Below are 16,471 nucleotides of genomic sequence, written 5' to 3'. Positions count from 1 at the left end.
GCACCAATCATTCCGGTGCCCAAAAAGAGCAGAGTGAACTGCCTCAATGACTACCAGCCTGTAGCACTTGTATCTACTGGGATGAAATGCTTTGAGAGGTTGGTCATGGCCAGAATTAACACGGACCTAAGCAAAGACCTGAACCCACTGCAATTCGCCTGTCGTCACAATTACTCCACAGGAGATGGAATCTCACTGGCTCTCCACTCAGCTCTGGACTACAGGAACACATACATCGACTACAGCTCGCCCTTCAACACCATTAATCCCTCAGTGCTGGTCAAGAAGCCACAAACCCTGGGCATCTGTACTCCGCTCCACAACTGGATCCTTGACTTCCACCTCGGAAGACCACAGTCAGAACTAATTGGAAACGACGTCTCCTCCTCACTGATCATCAACACAGGTGTACCCCAAGGATGCGTACTTAGCCAGCCCACTGCTCTACACACTATACACCCATGACGGTGTGTCCAGGCACAATTCCAGTTGTCGGCAGAATAATAAATGGCAATGAGGAAGCAGACAGGGGGGAGATAGATCAGCTGGTTGAGGGGCATCAACAGCCTTGTGCTCAATGTTAGTAAAACCAAGGAGCAGATTGTGGATTTCGGGAAGGGGAAAGCAGGAGAACACGAATCAGCCCTCATCAAAGGGTCAGCAGTGGAGAGGGTAAAAAAAATTCCCGGGTGTTAACATCTCTAAGGATCTGTCCTGGGGCCACCATGTCACTGCAATCATGAAGAAAGCTCGCCAATGGCTATAGTTTGTGAGGAGTTTGTCACTGCAAATTTCTACAGGTGGACCGAGGAGAGCATTCTGACTGGTTGCTTCATCATCTGGTACCGAGGCGCTTATTGTGCAGGACAGGAAAAGGTTGTAAAGTCGGCCAGTGCCATCATGGGCTTCAGTCTTCACTCCAGCCTCTATCCGCAAGGACCCCCACCGCCCAGGCCAGGCCCTCTTCTCACTGCTACCATCAGGAAGGAGGTCCAGGAGTCTGAAGACAAACACCCAGGGGCACAAGGACAGCTTCTCCCCCCTCCCCCCCCCCCCCAGCTGTCAGATCTCTGAACGGACAATGAACCACAGACACCCCCTCACTTTCTCCTTTTTGCTTTATTTTTTAAAACTTGTATTTGCAGAATTGTAATTTACAGTGATGCATGCTCTCAGTGCCTCAATCAACAACCTTCATGATGCTGGTTTCGTAAATCCGATTCTTATTCCGGTTTTGTGTTTTGGAGAATGGCAACGTTGTTGTCTCCGAGCTGGTTGCCATGAAGGGAGGCTGAGGCTGAACTTGGAAGATGCAGCGGAGGGAGTGTTTGGAACACTGGGGGCAAGATGGTGTCTGTCTGATCTGTGCCCCCAGCCCCCCCCTTCCTGGAGCTCCATTCCTTCAGTGTGGCCAGTGTCTAATGAAATGCCTTGAAGATACATCACAGCAATCAAAGTAATTCAGGTTTAACTTTGCGGCCAGACGCAGTCCCAGCTTCTCAAGACTCTGAAAAAGAAATTAGAATCACCAGTTCAGCCTTAGTATTTAAAAAGTTACGAGGCAATGATACTATTCAGTAGGTTAATGGCGATGAGTTTACGAAGCTGCTGTAATGTTAATGTTGCCACCGGTGCAGATTCGGGAGAGCAGAGACACAGCGCTTTTCCGCAGGGTCCAACCAGATGCTGGTGGCTCCATATCAGCCTGTTAAAGGAGCCAACGGTGCTTGTCAGTAAAATTCTGCAACCGCGGAGGTCAATGCTCAAGATGGCCGCAGACTCCGGCGAACCGGTGCAGGGCACCAGAAATGGGGAGAACTCTCCCCCCATCACCGTTGAGAAGCAGAGGAGACAGATCTACGGGACAGTGACCACAGCGATGGACCTGCGACGGGATCAGTGGCTGAAAGCTCCGCACAGGCTGTGGGCGACCTGCGGTCGGGGGGACCCACAGGGGCTGCTGGAGGCTGGCTCATGGAGACTAGGTATCGGAGCCAGGATTGGAGAAGGCGCCAAGGGTAAGAAGGGCTCCCGAAGGGGCTTTGGATGCTGAAGACTTCCTGATCACATTGGAGGTTTGGATCTGGAGCTTGGGATGTCGATAGATTGAACAGGAGTCCGTGTGGCTGCAGAGGATGCGGGGAATTCACGGACACTCAGGGACTCTGAAGGGGCTCTCTTTTCCTTCTCTTTCTCTCATACTGTAAGGGGTGCCGGGCAACACTAATGGTGATTCAGGCAGGGGGGTAATATTACATGTAATATTACATGACTAATAAAGGAATCTTGAATCACACACTTTTCAAGAGCCTGATGGCTGTTGGAAATAATCTGTTTTTGAAGCTGGAGATTCAAGATTTAAGATTCATTTATTGTTATGTAATAAAACAGATGTAATATTACAAGCCTGGTGTCGGTCAGCAAAAGGAGCTGTAAGGCCCTCCTTCCATCCGATAGCCGACAGGTCACCCTTGGGCAAGGTGTAGGACCTGTTTAGCATCCCAATCAGGGTCTCGTGGAGCCATGATTGCAGATGGTGGATGTTTTTTACAAGCAGATTCTTGGTGCCCCTTACAGTCAGAGAAAAAGAAACAGAAGAACCCCCCCCCCCCACCCCCAGAGTTACCGTGTGCCCGTGGATTCGCCTCCAGCGCTCTCAAAGCTTCTGTGGCTGCACGGAATCCAGACCAAACCGCTGGCCACCCGAGCTCCAGATCCAAATCTCTGACGTGATCAGGAAGCCCTCAGAGCCCTTGGCGCACTTACGCTGTTTTCTTCAGGCTTCCTGTACCTTCTGCTTGAGGGCAGCAGTGGGAAGAGGTTATGGCAGAATCGTGAGGGTTGGCTGCCCTTCACATAGGTGTCTGCAATGGGTGGGAGGTCACAGTCAGTGTTGGCCACCCATATATTAGTAGGAATACGAGGTGGCGTGGTGAATATGTTTGCAGATGACGCTAAAGTTGGTGATATGGTGGTCAGTGAAGAAGGTTGCATGTTAGAACCATAGAAACACAGTCATTACAGCACAGAAACAGGCCCCTTCGGCCCTTCTAGTTTGTGCCAGACCATTTTTTTTGCTTCACCTCACTGACTTGCCCCCCAGTCCATAGCCCTCCATTCCCCTCCCATCCATGTACCTGTCCAAATTCTTCTTCAATGTTAAAATTGAGCTGCATTCACCACTTCAGCTGGCAGCTCATTCCACACTCCCATTGCTCTCTGTCTGAAGACATTCCCCCTCATGTTCCTCCTAAACCTTTCCCTTGGTGGAAAAAGCCGACCTACATTTATCCCCCTCATAATTGTAAATCTCCCCTCATTCTTCTATCCTCTAGGGCAGGGGTGTCAAACTCAAATTCACGGAGGGCCAAAATTAAAAACTTGGACTAAGTCGAGGGCCGAACTAAATATTTATTGAAAATTTTCAACAACATCTGCATGTTTTCTCTTCTTTCAACATATGTTAAACTTTTTCTTATTAAAATAAATGTTTAATAATAGTTTTGGAAAAACTCTTTCCAGAAGCATGAACAAATGAGAAATAAAATATTCAATAAATAATATTTCTCTATAGAGGATTTGTCAAATGTTGCTAGTGTGCTGTCGAATAGTAAAATCTGAGGGCTATTGAGGATGTGGGAGAATAACATGATTCCTGAAACAATCAAATGAACTCTAGCAGGGTTATTTGCCATGCCCTTTTTCCATTGGTACAGATATCCTTTGATTTACACACTTTTCAAGTTTTATGCCTAATGAGCTTGTATCCAGGTGCAGGACCATTTTTAACCAGGAATATATTTATCACTGTGACATGAAACTATTGGAAGATCGTTTTATCCTGAGATTAAAGTTCATAATCCTTACTCAGGCCTGTGTGCGGGAGGGCGGGGTTTGCGGGCGATCGGGTTGGACAACGACAGTGCGGGGGCATCGGCATCTGCTTTTTTAGCCTAGTCTCACTGACCTACATCCAATCCATAGCCCTCCATATCGTTCCCATCCTTGTAGTTTGGTGACCAAAACTGCACACAATACTCCAAATTTGGCCTCACCAATGTCTTATACAACGTTATCATAACATCCCATCTCCTGTATTCAATACCTTGATTTGTGAAGGCCAATATGCCTAAAGCTCTCTTTACAACCCTATCCACTTATAATGTTGCTTTCAAGGAATTATGTATCTGTAATCCTCGTCCCTCTGTTCTACCATACTTCTCATTCACTGTGTACGTCTTTTCTTGGTTTGTCCTTCCAAAATGCCACACCTCACACTTGTCTGCATTAAATTCCATCGGCCATTTTTCGGCCCATGTTTCCAGCTGGTCCAGATCCCTCTGCAAACTTTGAAAACCTTCCTCGCTGTCCACAATGCCTCCAATCTTAGTGTCATCTTCAAACTTGATCCAATTTACCACATTGTTTTCCAGATCATTGATATAGACAACAAACAACAATGGTCCCAGCACCGATCCCTGAGGCCCACCACTAGTCACAGGCCTCCAGTCTGAAAAGCAACTGTCCACCACTACTCTCTGGCTTCTCTCATCCAGCCATTGTCAAATCCAGTTCACTACTTCACCATGACTACCATGCGACTGAACTAACCTCCCATGCAGGACCTTGTCAAAGGCCTTACTAAAGTAAAATCTACGCCGTTCCTTTGACACAGGCCTCCAGTCTGAGGAGCAATAATCCACCACCTCTCTCTGGCTTCTCCCATCCAGCCATTGACTAGGAATGTGATCAATGGGGGAATATGGACAAGGGAACGGCAGATTAAATTGAACTCAGACAAGGGCGAGGTCGTGCATTTGGGTGGCACGGTTAGCACAAAGCCATTACTGTGCAAGCGATGGGGTTCGAATCCAGCGCTGACTGTAAGGAGTTTATATGTTCTCACCATAGCTGTGTGGGTTTCCTCTGGGTGCTCCGGTTTCTTTCCACCCTACCAAACAGTGTTTAAATTTAATACATTTTAATTTAGATTTAGGCCTATAGCACGGTAACAGGCCTTTACGGCCTACGAGCTCATGCTGCTCAATTACCACACAACCCCCTTACATTTCGGAGGGTGGGAGGAAACCAGAGCGTCCGGAGGAAACCCACGCAGATACGGGAAGAACGTACAAACTCCTTGCAGACAGCACAAGATTCCAACTGGGGTCGCTGGTGTCCACGGTTAATTTGGGCATAATTGGGCAGCACCAGGTTTAAATGGTTGGAACTGGTTTCGATAGTTACTATAAATTTATCATTGCAGGAAGTTAAACCAGGGGAGAACATTAACAATGAATGGCAGGGCCCTGGACATCAGAGGGACGGAGGGACTCTCAAGTACCTGGTTCCCTGAAAATGGCCACACAGGTTGACAGGGTGGTGAAGAAGGGAGGCCGCATGCTTGCCTTCATTGGCCGAGGATTCCAGTTCTAGAGTTGGGGCCGTCAAGTCAAGCCATCTGATTGTACAAGTACAACCCAACGAAACAGCATTCTCTGGTCCTCGGTGCAGAAACATGCAGACACACACCCAGACGTAACACAAACAATACCTATGCCGGACGAGTATTCACATGTATAAATACACAAATAATGTTCTGTAAATATGAGCGTCTCAGAGGGTCAGTGTGAACGGTTTCTCACTGCCCCTGGGAAGAAGCTGCTCCTCAGCCTGGTGGTGCTGGCTCTGATCCTCCTACATCTCTTTCCCGATGGGAGCAGCTGGAAGATGCCGTGTCCCCAATGATTTTACACCCTCTCCTCAGACAATAATCCCGGTAGATCACATCCATGGAGGTGGCGGGGCGGCGGGGTGGGGGGGGGGGGAATGAGAAGGGGGACTCCAGTGATCCTCTCTGATCCATGTGTAGTTGTACATAACATGACACTTGAGTATCGTGTGCAGTTCCAGTCATCACACCAGAGTAAAGGTGTGATTGAACAAGTGAGAGTGCAGATCAGATTCACAGGGATGTTGCCTGGACTGGAGGGATTGAGTTACAAGGTGAGGCTGGATAGGCTGGAACTGCTCTCCCTTGAGAGATGGAGGCTGAGGGGGGACCTCATGGAGGTTTATGATATTTTAAAGGTAGAACCATAGAACCATTGAATGATTCTTCTTTGGCTTGGCTTCGCGGACGAAGATTTATGGAGGGGGTAAAAAGTCCACGTCAGCTGCAGGCTCGTTTGTGGCTGACAAGTCCGATGCGGGACAGGCAGACACGATTGCAGCGGTTGCAAGGGAAAATTGGTTGGTTGGGGTTGGGTGTTGGGTTTTTCCTCCTTTGCCTTTTGTCAGTGAGGTGGGCTCTGCGGTCTTCTTCAAAGGAGGTTGCTGCCCGCCAAACTGTGAGGCGCCAAGATGCACGGTTTGAGGCGTTATCAGCCCACTGGCGGTGGTCAATGTGGCAGGCACCAAGAGATTTCTTTAGGCAGTCCTTGTACCTTTTCTTTGGTGCACCTCTGTCACGGTGGCCAGTGGAGAGCTCGCCATATAACACGATCTTGGGAAGGCGATGGTCCTCCATTCTGGAGACGTGACCCATCCAGCGCAGCTGGATCTTCAGCAGCGTGGACTCGATGCTGTTGACCTCTGCCATCTCGAGTACTTCGACGTTAGGGGTGTAAGCGCTCCAATGGATGTTGAGGATGGAGCGGAGACAACGCTGGTGGAAGCGTTCTAGGAGCCGTAGGTGGTGCCGGTAGAGGACCCATGATTCGGAGCCGAACAGGAGTGTGGGTATGACAACGGCTCTGTATACGCTTATCTTTGTGAGGTTTTTCAGTTGGTTGTTTTTCCAGACTCTTTTGTGTAGTCTTCCAAAGGCGCTATTTGCCTTGGCGAGTCTGTTGTCTATCTCATTGTCGATCCTTGCATCTGATGAAATGGTGCAGCCGAGATAGGTAAACTGGTTGACCGTTTTGAGTTTTGTGTGCCCGATGGAGATGTGGGGGGGCTGGTAGTCATGGTGGGGAGCTGGCTGATGGAGGACCTCAGTTTTCTTCAGGCTGACTTCCAGGCCAAACATTTTGGCAGTTTCCGCAAAGCAGGACGTCAAGCGCTGAAGAGCTGGCTCTGAATGGGCAACTATTGAATGATACAGCACAGAAAAAGGCCCATTCAGCCCTTCTAGTCTGTGCTGAACCATTTTTTTTTTGCCTAGTCTCACTGACCTACATCCAATCCATAGCCCTCCATATCGTTCCCATCCTTGTAGTTTGGTGACCAAAACTGCACACAATACTCCAAATTTGGCCTCACCAATGTCTTATACAACGTTATCATAACATCCCATCTCCTGTATTCAATACTTTGATTTGTGAAGGCCAATATGCCTAAAGCTCTCTTTACAACCCTATCCACTTATAATGTTGCTTTCAAGGAATTACGTATCTGTAATCCTAGGTCCCTCTGTTCTACCATACTTCTCATTCACCGTGTACGTCTTTTCTTGGTTTGTCCTTCCAAAATCCAATACCTCACACTTGTCTGCATTAAATTCCATCGGCCATTTTTCGGCCCATGTTTCCAGCTGGTCCAGATCCCTCTGCAAACTTTGAAAACCTTCTTCACCATCCACAACGTCTCCAGTCTTAGTGTCATCTGCAAACCTGCTGATCCAATTTACCACATTATCATCCAGATCATTGCTATAGATAACAAACAACAATGGTCCCAGCACCGATCCCTGAGGCCCACCACTAGTCACAGGCCTCCAGTCTGAGAAGCAACCGTCCTCCACTACTCTCCAGCTTCTCCCATCAAGCCATTGTCAAATCCAGTTCACCTCTTCACCATGAATACTGAGCATCTGAACCTTCCTGACTAACTTCCCTTGTGATTCCTTGTCAAAGGAAGTCCATGTAGATGACATCCACAGCCTTTCTTCGTCAACTCTCCTGGCAACCTCCTCAAAAAACTCCATAAGATCGGCTAAACACGTTCTATGTTCAATGGTTCTAAGATTCAGTTAGTTTCCTGAATTTGTCCTGTCACCACCATCTCTCAACAACATCTGCAGGTGCACCACTTAAAACATCCTGTCGGGGCGGGTCACTGCGCGGGACAGGAACTGCTCTGCCCAAGACCACAAGGAAATGAATAGGATTGTGAATGTGACTCAGATCATCACACTGCCCCCTCCTCTCCAGCACACACACCCTCCCCTTCCTTCCACTGAACCCATCACACATACCACCCTTCCCTCAACCCCCATTGACTTGAAAGAGCAGCCAACACATCAAAAGGCTCACCCCACCCTGACCTCGCCCTCTTCACCCCCTTCCTGTCACGAAGAAGATTCATGAGTGTGAGATCAGGTTCCCCCAGATTCAAGGACAGTTTCCTTCCTGCTGTTATCAGACTCCTGAACGAACAGTTCTGTGGTCCTTTGCTCCGTACTAACTGACATCTCTCTGTAACTCTGCACTGTCTTACTTGATTTACAATCTATGAGATGTCGATCTGCTTGCAAAATAAATGTTCTTACTTTACCTTGCGACACCTGACCTTAAATGTGAACTTGGAACTATGTTTCTATATTTCTAAGAGCAGATTTCTGATTTATTGTCAAAGTACATACATACATCACATACAACCCTGAGATTCCTTTTTCCTGCAGGCGCGGCAGAATTACCACTAATTGGTAGTGCAAAAAATAAACTGTACACAGTGTAAACAAAGAACTGTAAACAGATAATGAATGTAAACAAACTGACTGTGCAATACAGAGAGAACAAAAAGAGAATCAATAAAGTGTACAAGTAAAGGTCCTTAAATTAGTGTGATTGAGTTTATTGTTGAGGAGTCTGATGGTGGAGGGGGATCAGCTGTTCCTGAACCTGGTGGTGCGAGTCTTGGGGCACCGATACCTCTTTCCTGATGGTAGCAGCAAGAACAGAGTGTGTGCTGGGTGGTGAGAGCCTTTGACGATTGCTGCTGCTCTCTGATAGCAAAGTTCCCTGTAGATGTACTCAGTAGTGGGGAGGGTTTTGCCTGTGACATCCTGGGCTATGTCCACTACCTTTTGCAGGACTTTACGCTCAGGGGTATTGGTGTCCCCGCACCAGACTGTGATGCAGCTGGTCAGCACACTTTCCACCACATGTTTGTAGAAAATTTCCAGGGTGTCTGGTGTCACACTCCTGAGGAAGCAGAGGTGCTGATGTGCTTTCTTCACGATGCCATTGGTGTGTTGGATCCAGGAAAAGATCCTCCGAGATAGTGACTGCCAAGAATTTTAATTTTCTCACCCACTCCACCTCTGATCCCCCAATGATCACTGGATCGTGCACCTCTGGCTTTCCCTTCCTGAAGTCAACAATCAGCTCCTTAGTTTTGGTGACATTGAGTGCAAGGTTGTTGTTGGTGCATCATTCAGCTAAGTTTTGAATCTCCCTCCTGTAGGCTGACTTATCCCCTTCCTTTATTCAACCCCCTACAGCACAGAGTTTACCTCTTGGTTCCGGGACAGCTTGATTCCAGTCAGGTTCAATACTTCGATGTGAGGGCCGTTCAGGATCAGTTTGTAGTAGAGAACTCCCTGACCTGGCAGAAGATGACATGCATGGATCAGCGTTCTGTTCACAAGCCAAGTTGCTGCACTACAGAATGAAGAAAGACCAGTCGGCCTTTCTTCTGGGGCACACATTCCAGCCCACCCTGCATTCCATTCCCAAACATGCTGGGTGCTCTCTCCTGTTGTGGGATCTATCCTTGCCAAAATGTCCCTTCACCAACACTGTCAATACACCCTACTCCATTGGTCCCCATCACACACACACTCTCTCTACAACCTACACCATTGGTCCCCATCACCCACACTCTCCCTACAACCTACCCCATTGGACTCCATCACTCACTATCCCTACACCCTACTCCATTGGTCCCCATCACCCACATTCTCCCTACAACCTACCTCATTGGTCCCCATCACCTACTATCCCTGCATCCTACCTCATTGATTGATTTCCCATGCTGTCCTAACACCCTACTCTATTGGTTGCCTTCGCTCACACTGTCCTTACACCTTAACCCATTGGTTCCTCTCACCCTCCCTCACTGTCCCTACACCCATCCCCAATGGTTGCCTTCACCCATCCACCCTGAATCTACACTCTACCCCAATGGTTGCCTTCACCCAACCCCATTGGTCCATCCCACGCACCCTGTGTCTACTCATGGGCATCGTTGTGGGAAATATCTCCATTGGGAAAGGAGGCCAAAGCTGCAGTCAAACTCTGGATGTGAGTCCAAAGGAATAGTTGATGTTTCATGTTGGAACCTTTGTCATTTACGAGAGCTCCGATTTTGGTTTCAGTTAAGTCAAGTTTACTGTCATCTGATTGTACAAGTACAACCTGACGAAACAGCATCCTATGGTCCTTGGTGTAAAACACACAGACATACACCCAGACGTAACACACATTGAGACAAATAATACATGTGCTAGACAAGTATTAAATCTATAAATAAATTATAAACATTGCTTTGTTCAAATGAGAGTCTCGGAGGGTCAGTGTGAGCAGTTCCTTTGGTCGTTCAGCATTCTCACTGCCTGTGGGAAGAAGCTGATCCTCAGCCTGGTGGTGTTGGCTCTGATCCTCCTGGATCTCTTCCCCTGCCTCCTGTGGACGCAGTGAGACTGGCCGAGTTCCTCCAGCATTTCTACAATCAGAGTATCTGCAGATTTCGTGTTTCACTCCAGGAGTGTGTTTAGCTGTAGATTCCAGTTTCTGCCATCTCCTGAACGTCTCGACCGATTCACTGTTGTCCAGCAAAAGTGGTTTCTCTTTATCTCCAACTTAAATCTACTCCCCCAAATCTTGAGGCCATGTCCCCTAGTTCTAATCTCACCCACCAGTGGAAATGATTATACATTTCCATAGGATTCCCCCTCATCCTTCTGAATCCCAGAGAGTACAGTCCCAAGCAACTCAAAGGCTAACCCCGAATCAACCTGGTGTACCACTTCCAAAGCCAGTATCTTCACACCCTGGCCCCTGTAAAGATTCCAGTCCCTTCTCTCAATTCCTCCATCTCTATCACATCAGCTCCCAGGACAAGGTCTTCTATGCCAGATCATCTAAGATGTCCTCCTTCTTCAAGCAACGTGGCTTTCCCTCTACCACCATCAACTTGGCCCCCACCCACATCTGCCCTGGCCCCCTCCACCCAAACACACAATAAGGACAGGATTCCTCTTGTCCTCACCTTTCACCCCACCAGCTTCCATCTCCAACACATCCTCCTGCCCCAATTCCACCACCTATAATGCGAACCCGTCACCAGACACATATTTCCCCCTCCTCCCCTCTCCGCCTTCCGCAGGGACTGCCCCCTCTATGACTCCCTCGCCAACTTCTCCCTTCCCATCAATCACTCCCTTTACCTTCTGACCGTAGGAGATGCTCTACTCGTGCCCACACTTTCTCCCTCACCACCATTTGGGGCCCCCAACACTTCATTTGCAGCACTTCATTTGTAAATCTGCAGGGGTCATCTACTGCGTCCGGTGATCTACATCAGAGAGACTGGGAGGTCACTTTATGAATACCTCGACTCTGTCCGCTGCAATAGCGTGGATCTCCTAGTGGCCACCCATTTCAATTCCCTTGCCCACATGTCTGTCCACTGCTGACCTGAGACCACCCGGAAAATTGGAGGAACCACACCTCACCTTCCGTCTGGGCCCCCTCCAACCGGATGGCCTTAACATCGACTTCTCTGGTTTCTGTTAGCCCCTCACCCTCTCTCTCTCTCTCTCTCTCTCTCTGTCTCTCTCTGTCTGTCTGTCTGTCTCTCTCTCTCTCTCTCTCTCTCTCTCCATTTTCCATCTCTTCTGCAGCTCTGCATTCAGAGACAAACACCCCTTCCCCCCTCCCCAATTAATTCTCACCTTTCCTCTCCTGTCCTCCTATCCATGACCAATTGTCACCTTTGGTCCGTGCTCTTCCCCCTGCTCCCTCTTCCTTTCTACCCCAGCCTTTTAATTCGGATGCCTGCCTGCTTTATCACTTGCACCTTGAAGAACGGCTCAGGCCCGAAGCATTGGTACACCACTAGCCTACCTGTGTACCTGCAGAAAGATCACCAGAGGACGGACCACACCTGGCCGGCTGTCAATCAGCCGACCTGAATGGATCAAGCCCCACCCAGTCGGCTGCCAATCATCTGCCGGGATATAAGCCACATCCGGCCCCTTGAGGTCAGTCGCACGGAGTTGCAGCTAACTACAGCAGAAAACTTTAAGAAGAATAAAGCCTGTTGTTCAGTCTTTTCGAATCTTGTGTCTGCTGACTGAAACCACAGAGCATCACACATATCTTTACCTCTGACGATCACGGCGAGACTTATTGAGTTTCTCCAGCGGATTCTATGCTTTCACTACAATCACAGCAGCTGCAGACTTTCGGGTGTTACCACAGTATATTCTTACTCTAGCAAGGAGATGAGAACTGAATGCAATAGTTCAGGGATACCCCACTCCAGTGCTCTATACTCAAATGGCCCAATTAATGGAGGCAAGATGTGCCAAGTGCCTCCTTCACCGCACCGGCTGAGTCATCATCTTCAAGGAATTAGGCACCTGGACCCCTGAGTATCTCTGATTTGCAACACACCCAGGGTCTGTAAGCACTGCCCCAGTTTAACCTCCTAAAACACGCCGAGACAAGAGTAACCGGTCGGCAGGACTACAGCAAGAGAGTGAAGTTCCTGGACAGATGTGACCAAGTTTTTTCCCATGGTAGGGGAATCTAGAACAATTGGCACAACTTTGGGATTGAAGTTATTTAAAACAGAGATGCAGAGGAATTTCTTTACCCGGAGAGGGGTGAACCTTTGGATTTTGCTACCATGAGGAGCTGTGGAGGCCAGATCATTGGGTGTATTTAAGAGAGAGATTGTTAGGTACCTTAATAGTCAGGGTATCAAAGATTTCAGGGAGAAGCCAGGGCAGTGGGGTCGAATAGGAAAATGGATGGAATAGCAAACAGACTTGATGGGCTGAATGGCCTACTTCTGCTCCAATATGGAGATTTGTGGTCATAAAGAGCTAGCATGGTTTCAATGGGTGGTCTCTTTGACCAGCGAGTCTATGGTCAGGGCAGGGAGGGGGAGAGGGAGACCTTACTTCACTCACTGGTCTTCTGACTCTTTAGCCGGATGTAGATCTCCTCGAGAGGCCCCTTGTGCATCAGGTAGCGATAGTTGTAGAACTCGTACTTGTTCTCAATTAAGTCGATGATGATGCTTCGCCGACCTATGTTGGTGAGGATGAGCCAAACTCCCACGAGGAAGACAAATACAAAGAACCCAGCCAAATGTGAAATGCCCTGGAAACACATAGATCTATTAATTTATTTGCATCTATCTATCTATCTATCTATCTATCTATCCATCTCCATCTGTTTATCTCTAACAATCTATCTCTGTCTGTGTCTATTATCTATGTGTCTGTCTATTTCTCCATCTGTCTAACTGTCTATCTTTCTAACCATTGATTTATTAGATACAGAATGTATATTTATCCTGCCTTTGTGTGTGTGTGTGTGTGTGTGTGTGTGTGTGTGTGTGTGTGTGTGTGTGTGTGTGTGTGTGTGTGTGTGTGTGTGGGTGTGTTATATCTGGCTGTGTTTTGCACCGAGGACCGGAGAACATTGTTTTATCGGGTTGTATTTGAGCAATCAGATGATAATAAACTTGAACTTGATAGGAAGCAGGACCAGAGGTCTGCCATCCGTCCCGGCAAGCCTGCTCTGCCCTTTAATGAGATCATGGCAGATCTGGCCGTGAACTCAGCTCCACTTACCCACCTATTCCCCATAACCCACAATTCCACAATTGTTCAGAAATGTGTGTCTTCTATGAGGCAGCCTCTTCTGCTTCTCTCTGGGGGAAGCCATTCCATAGGATCAAATAACCGTGGAACATTACAGCACAGAAGCAGGCTCTTCAGCCCATCTGGCCTGTGCCAAAGTAGTTTTCTGCCTGTTTCTATTGACCTGCACCCAGACATACCCCTCCCATCCATCCAATCATCTCCTAAATGTCAAAATCAGACCTGTATCCACCACCTCTACTGGCCTCGCGTTCCACACTCTCACCACCCTCTGAGCGAAGATGTCAAATTTGAATATTTAATTTAAAATTTTAAATGTTTAGATTTTATTTACAGCATGGTAGAAGTCGATTCCAGCCATTTGAACTCGTGCACCTAATTACACCCAAATTAACCTGCGTTTTTGGGGGTGGCCACCAGACATGGGGAGAACAGACGGACAGAGTGGGATTCACATGATTGCAAACTTCTATTATTTTTTTAGTGAGTGTTACTTTGGGGGTTGGAACAGGGTGCAAAATACTCACAAAGTTCATAACACTTCCAAGCAACCTGGCACCTTTAAGCGACCTGACTCAAAACCATATACAGAGTTAATGCTCCCAATTAAGAACCAGAACAATGGATTGTTTGCCCAAGTAAAAGACATCTGTGGGGAAAGAAGTCATATGCTTATGAGTGATGTTTTTGGGAAATTGAAACAGAAGCAGATTTTAGTATCGATCAAGCAAGTCATGTGATTGAGACACTTGAAGAAGCAATATTGATTAATAAGTAACCAGTGATCTGTAAGAGAGAGAAATTAAGTGATTTTGTGTGAAATGGATACTTCTGCTCTTTCTCCTTGTCAGGGGAAAATAGTGATCTACTGTAACCATTGTAATGGTCATTTTTCATTGACCCACTGTGGTGAATGTCTGCCAAACTGCCTGTCTCCCCTCTGGCGAGCCTTGCTGTACTAACATTGGCTGTGCATTATCTCTACTGTTAAGGACACTCCCCTTGGGGTATAACTGTAGATGCACCTATTGTCTTTCATTATTGTACCATGAGTTTCTGCTAATAAAAGCCATGATTATTGTTTGACCACATCGTCTTTGTCTACTTCATCAACTGGCACTTCAATTTTATGAGCAGAAATGGATGCAGCCCTCAAGCCAGAGCGGCTGATAATTGACCAGTCTGCCCCAAGGGCCAGAGAAATTTTCAACCCACTGGATTGCTTGTTTCAATTACTACACGGCTCAAAACAAAGTGGTTGATGAGGCGATACAGTGGGGCCACCTGAACTCTCTGCTGGGTGAGGTCCCTTTCACCGTAACGCAAGGAGCTACCACTCTGGTTCTAGCCCGGAAATGTCTGACAGCTTACTGTGCACCAGTTGCTGACTAGACGCCAGAAACCCGGGGAAAGTGATGCTGCCCTCGACTCGCTGGCAAATGAATGTGATGTCAGGGCAGTCAATGTGCAACGACACCACAATGCCTTGAAGCTGGATGCTTTTGTCAATGGGATTTACTCCAGTTACATCCGACAGAGGCTGCTGGAGATGGAGCCCTTAACCTACGACCGGGCAGTCACTCTAGCCAAAACACTGAGAAACATAGAAACATAGAAGATAGGAGCAGGAGTAGGTCATTCGACCCTTCGAGCCTGCTCCGCCATTCAACGAGATCATGGCTGATCTTAAAGTTCAGTACCCTGTCCCCGCCTTCTCTCCGTAACCTTTAATACCCTTATACTGAAGAAATAGATCTAATTCCCTCTTAAATAGATTTAATGAACCTGCCTCTACTGCCCTCTGTGGCAATGAATTCCACAGATTCACCACCCTCTGGGTAAAGAAATTCCTCCTCATCTCGGTCCTAAATGGTTTGCCTATTATCCTCAAACCATGGCCCCGGGTTCGGATTTTCCCATCCTTGGAAACATCCCATCTGCATCCATTCTGTCCAGTCCTGCCAGAATTTTATAGGTCTCTATGAGATCCCCTCTCAATCTTCTAAACTCCAGCGAGTACAATCCCAATTTGTGCAATCTTTCCTCATCAGTCATTCCTGCCATTCCAGGTCTCAGCCTGGTGAATCGCCTCTGCACTCCCTCCATTGCAAGAACATCCTTCCTTAGATAAGGTGACCAAAACTGCACACAATACTTCAGGTGGGGTCTCACCAAGACCCTGTACAGCTGCAGTAAGGTATCCTTGTTCCTAGACTCAAGCCCTCTTGATATGAAGGCCAACATACCATTTGCCTTTTTAACCGCCTGCTGTACCTGCATGCTCGCCTTCAGAGACTGATGTACAAGTACCCCTAGGTCTCTCTGCACTTCCCCATCTCTTAATCTATTGCCATTCAAATAGTAATCTGCCCTCTGGTTTGTATTACCAAAGTGGATAACCTCACATTGATCCACATTGTAGTGCATTTGCCATGGATCTGCCCAGTCCCTCAATTTATCCAAATCACACTGGAGCTTCCTGACCCCCTCTTCCGTGCACACAACCCCTCCTAGCTTAGTGTCATCTGCAAATTTGGAGATATTACATCCAATCTCCTCATCCAGATCATTAATGTAAATTGTGAACAGCTGGGCTCCCAGTACAGATCCCTGTGGTACCCCACTGGT

The 16,471-nt window shown here is 47.7% G+C and overlaps 1 protein-coding gene across 2 annotated transcripts in view; it reads right to left on the bottom strand.

Annotated features, from left to right (window-relative positions):
- Window positions 1–1,100: 1,100 nt before the first annotated feature.
- Window positions 1,101–16,471, bottom strand: part of LOC138751983 (cation channel sperm-associated auxiliary subunit TMEM249-like) — a 45,788-nt gene continuing 30,417 nt past the window's right edge. For both annotated transcript variants that reach the window (XM_069915106.1, XM_069915105.1), the window contains 3 exons: window positions 13,145–13,337; window positions 9,458–9,549; window positions 1,101–1,507 (listed from right to left, as the gene is read on the bottom strand). In XM_069915106.1, coding sequence (XP_069771207.1) covers window positions 1,403–1,507; window positions 9,458–9,549; window positions 13,145–13,337 — 390 coding nt within the window. In that variant the 3' untranslated portion in view covers window positions 1,101–1,402. The remainder of the gene's footprint in view (window positions 1,508–9,457; window positions 9,550–13,144; window positions 13,338–16,471) is intronic.

The sequence above is a fragment of the Narcine bancroftii genome, chromosome 1 (genome assembly GCF_036971445.1).
Source record: "Narcine bancroftii isolate sNarBan1 chromosome 1, sNarBan1.hap1, whole genome shotgun sequence".
Classification (NCBI taxonomy): Eukaryota; Metazoa; Chordata; class Chondrichthyes; order Torpediniformes; family Narcinidae; genus Narcine; species Narcine bancroftii.
The sequence above is the reverse complement of the archived record's forward strand: the minus strand, read 5'-3'. Positions and strand labels throughout refer to the sequence as shown.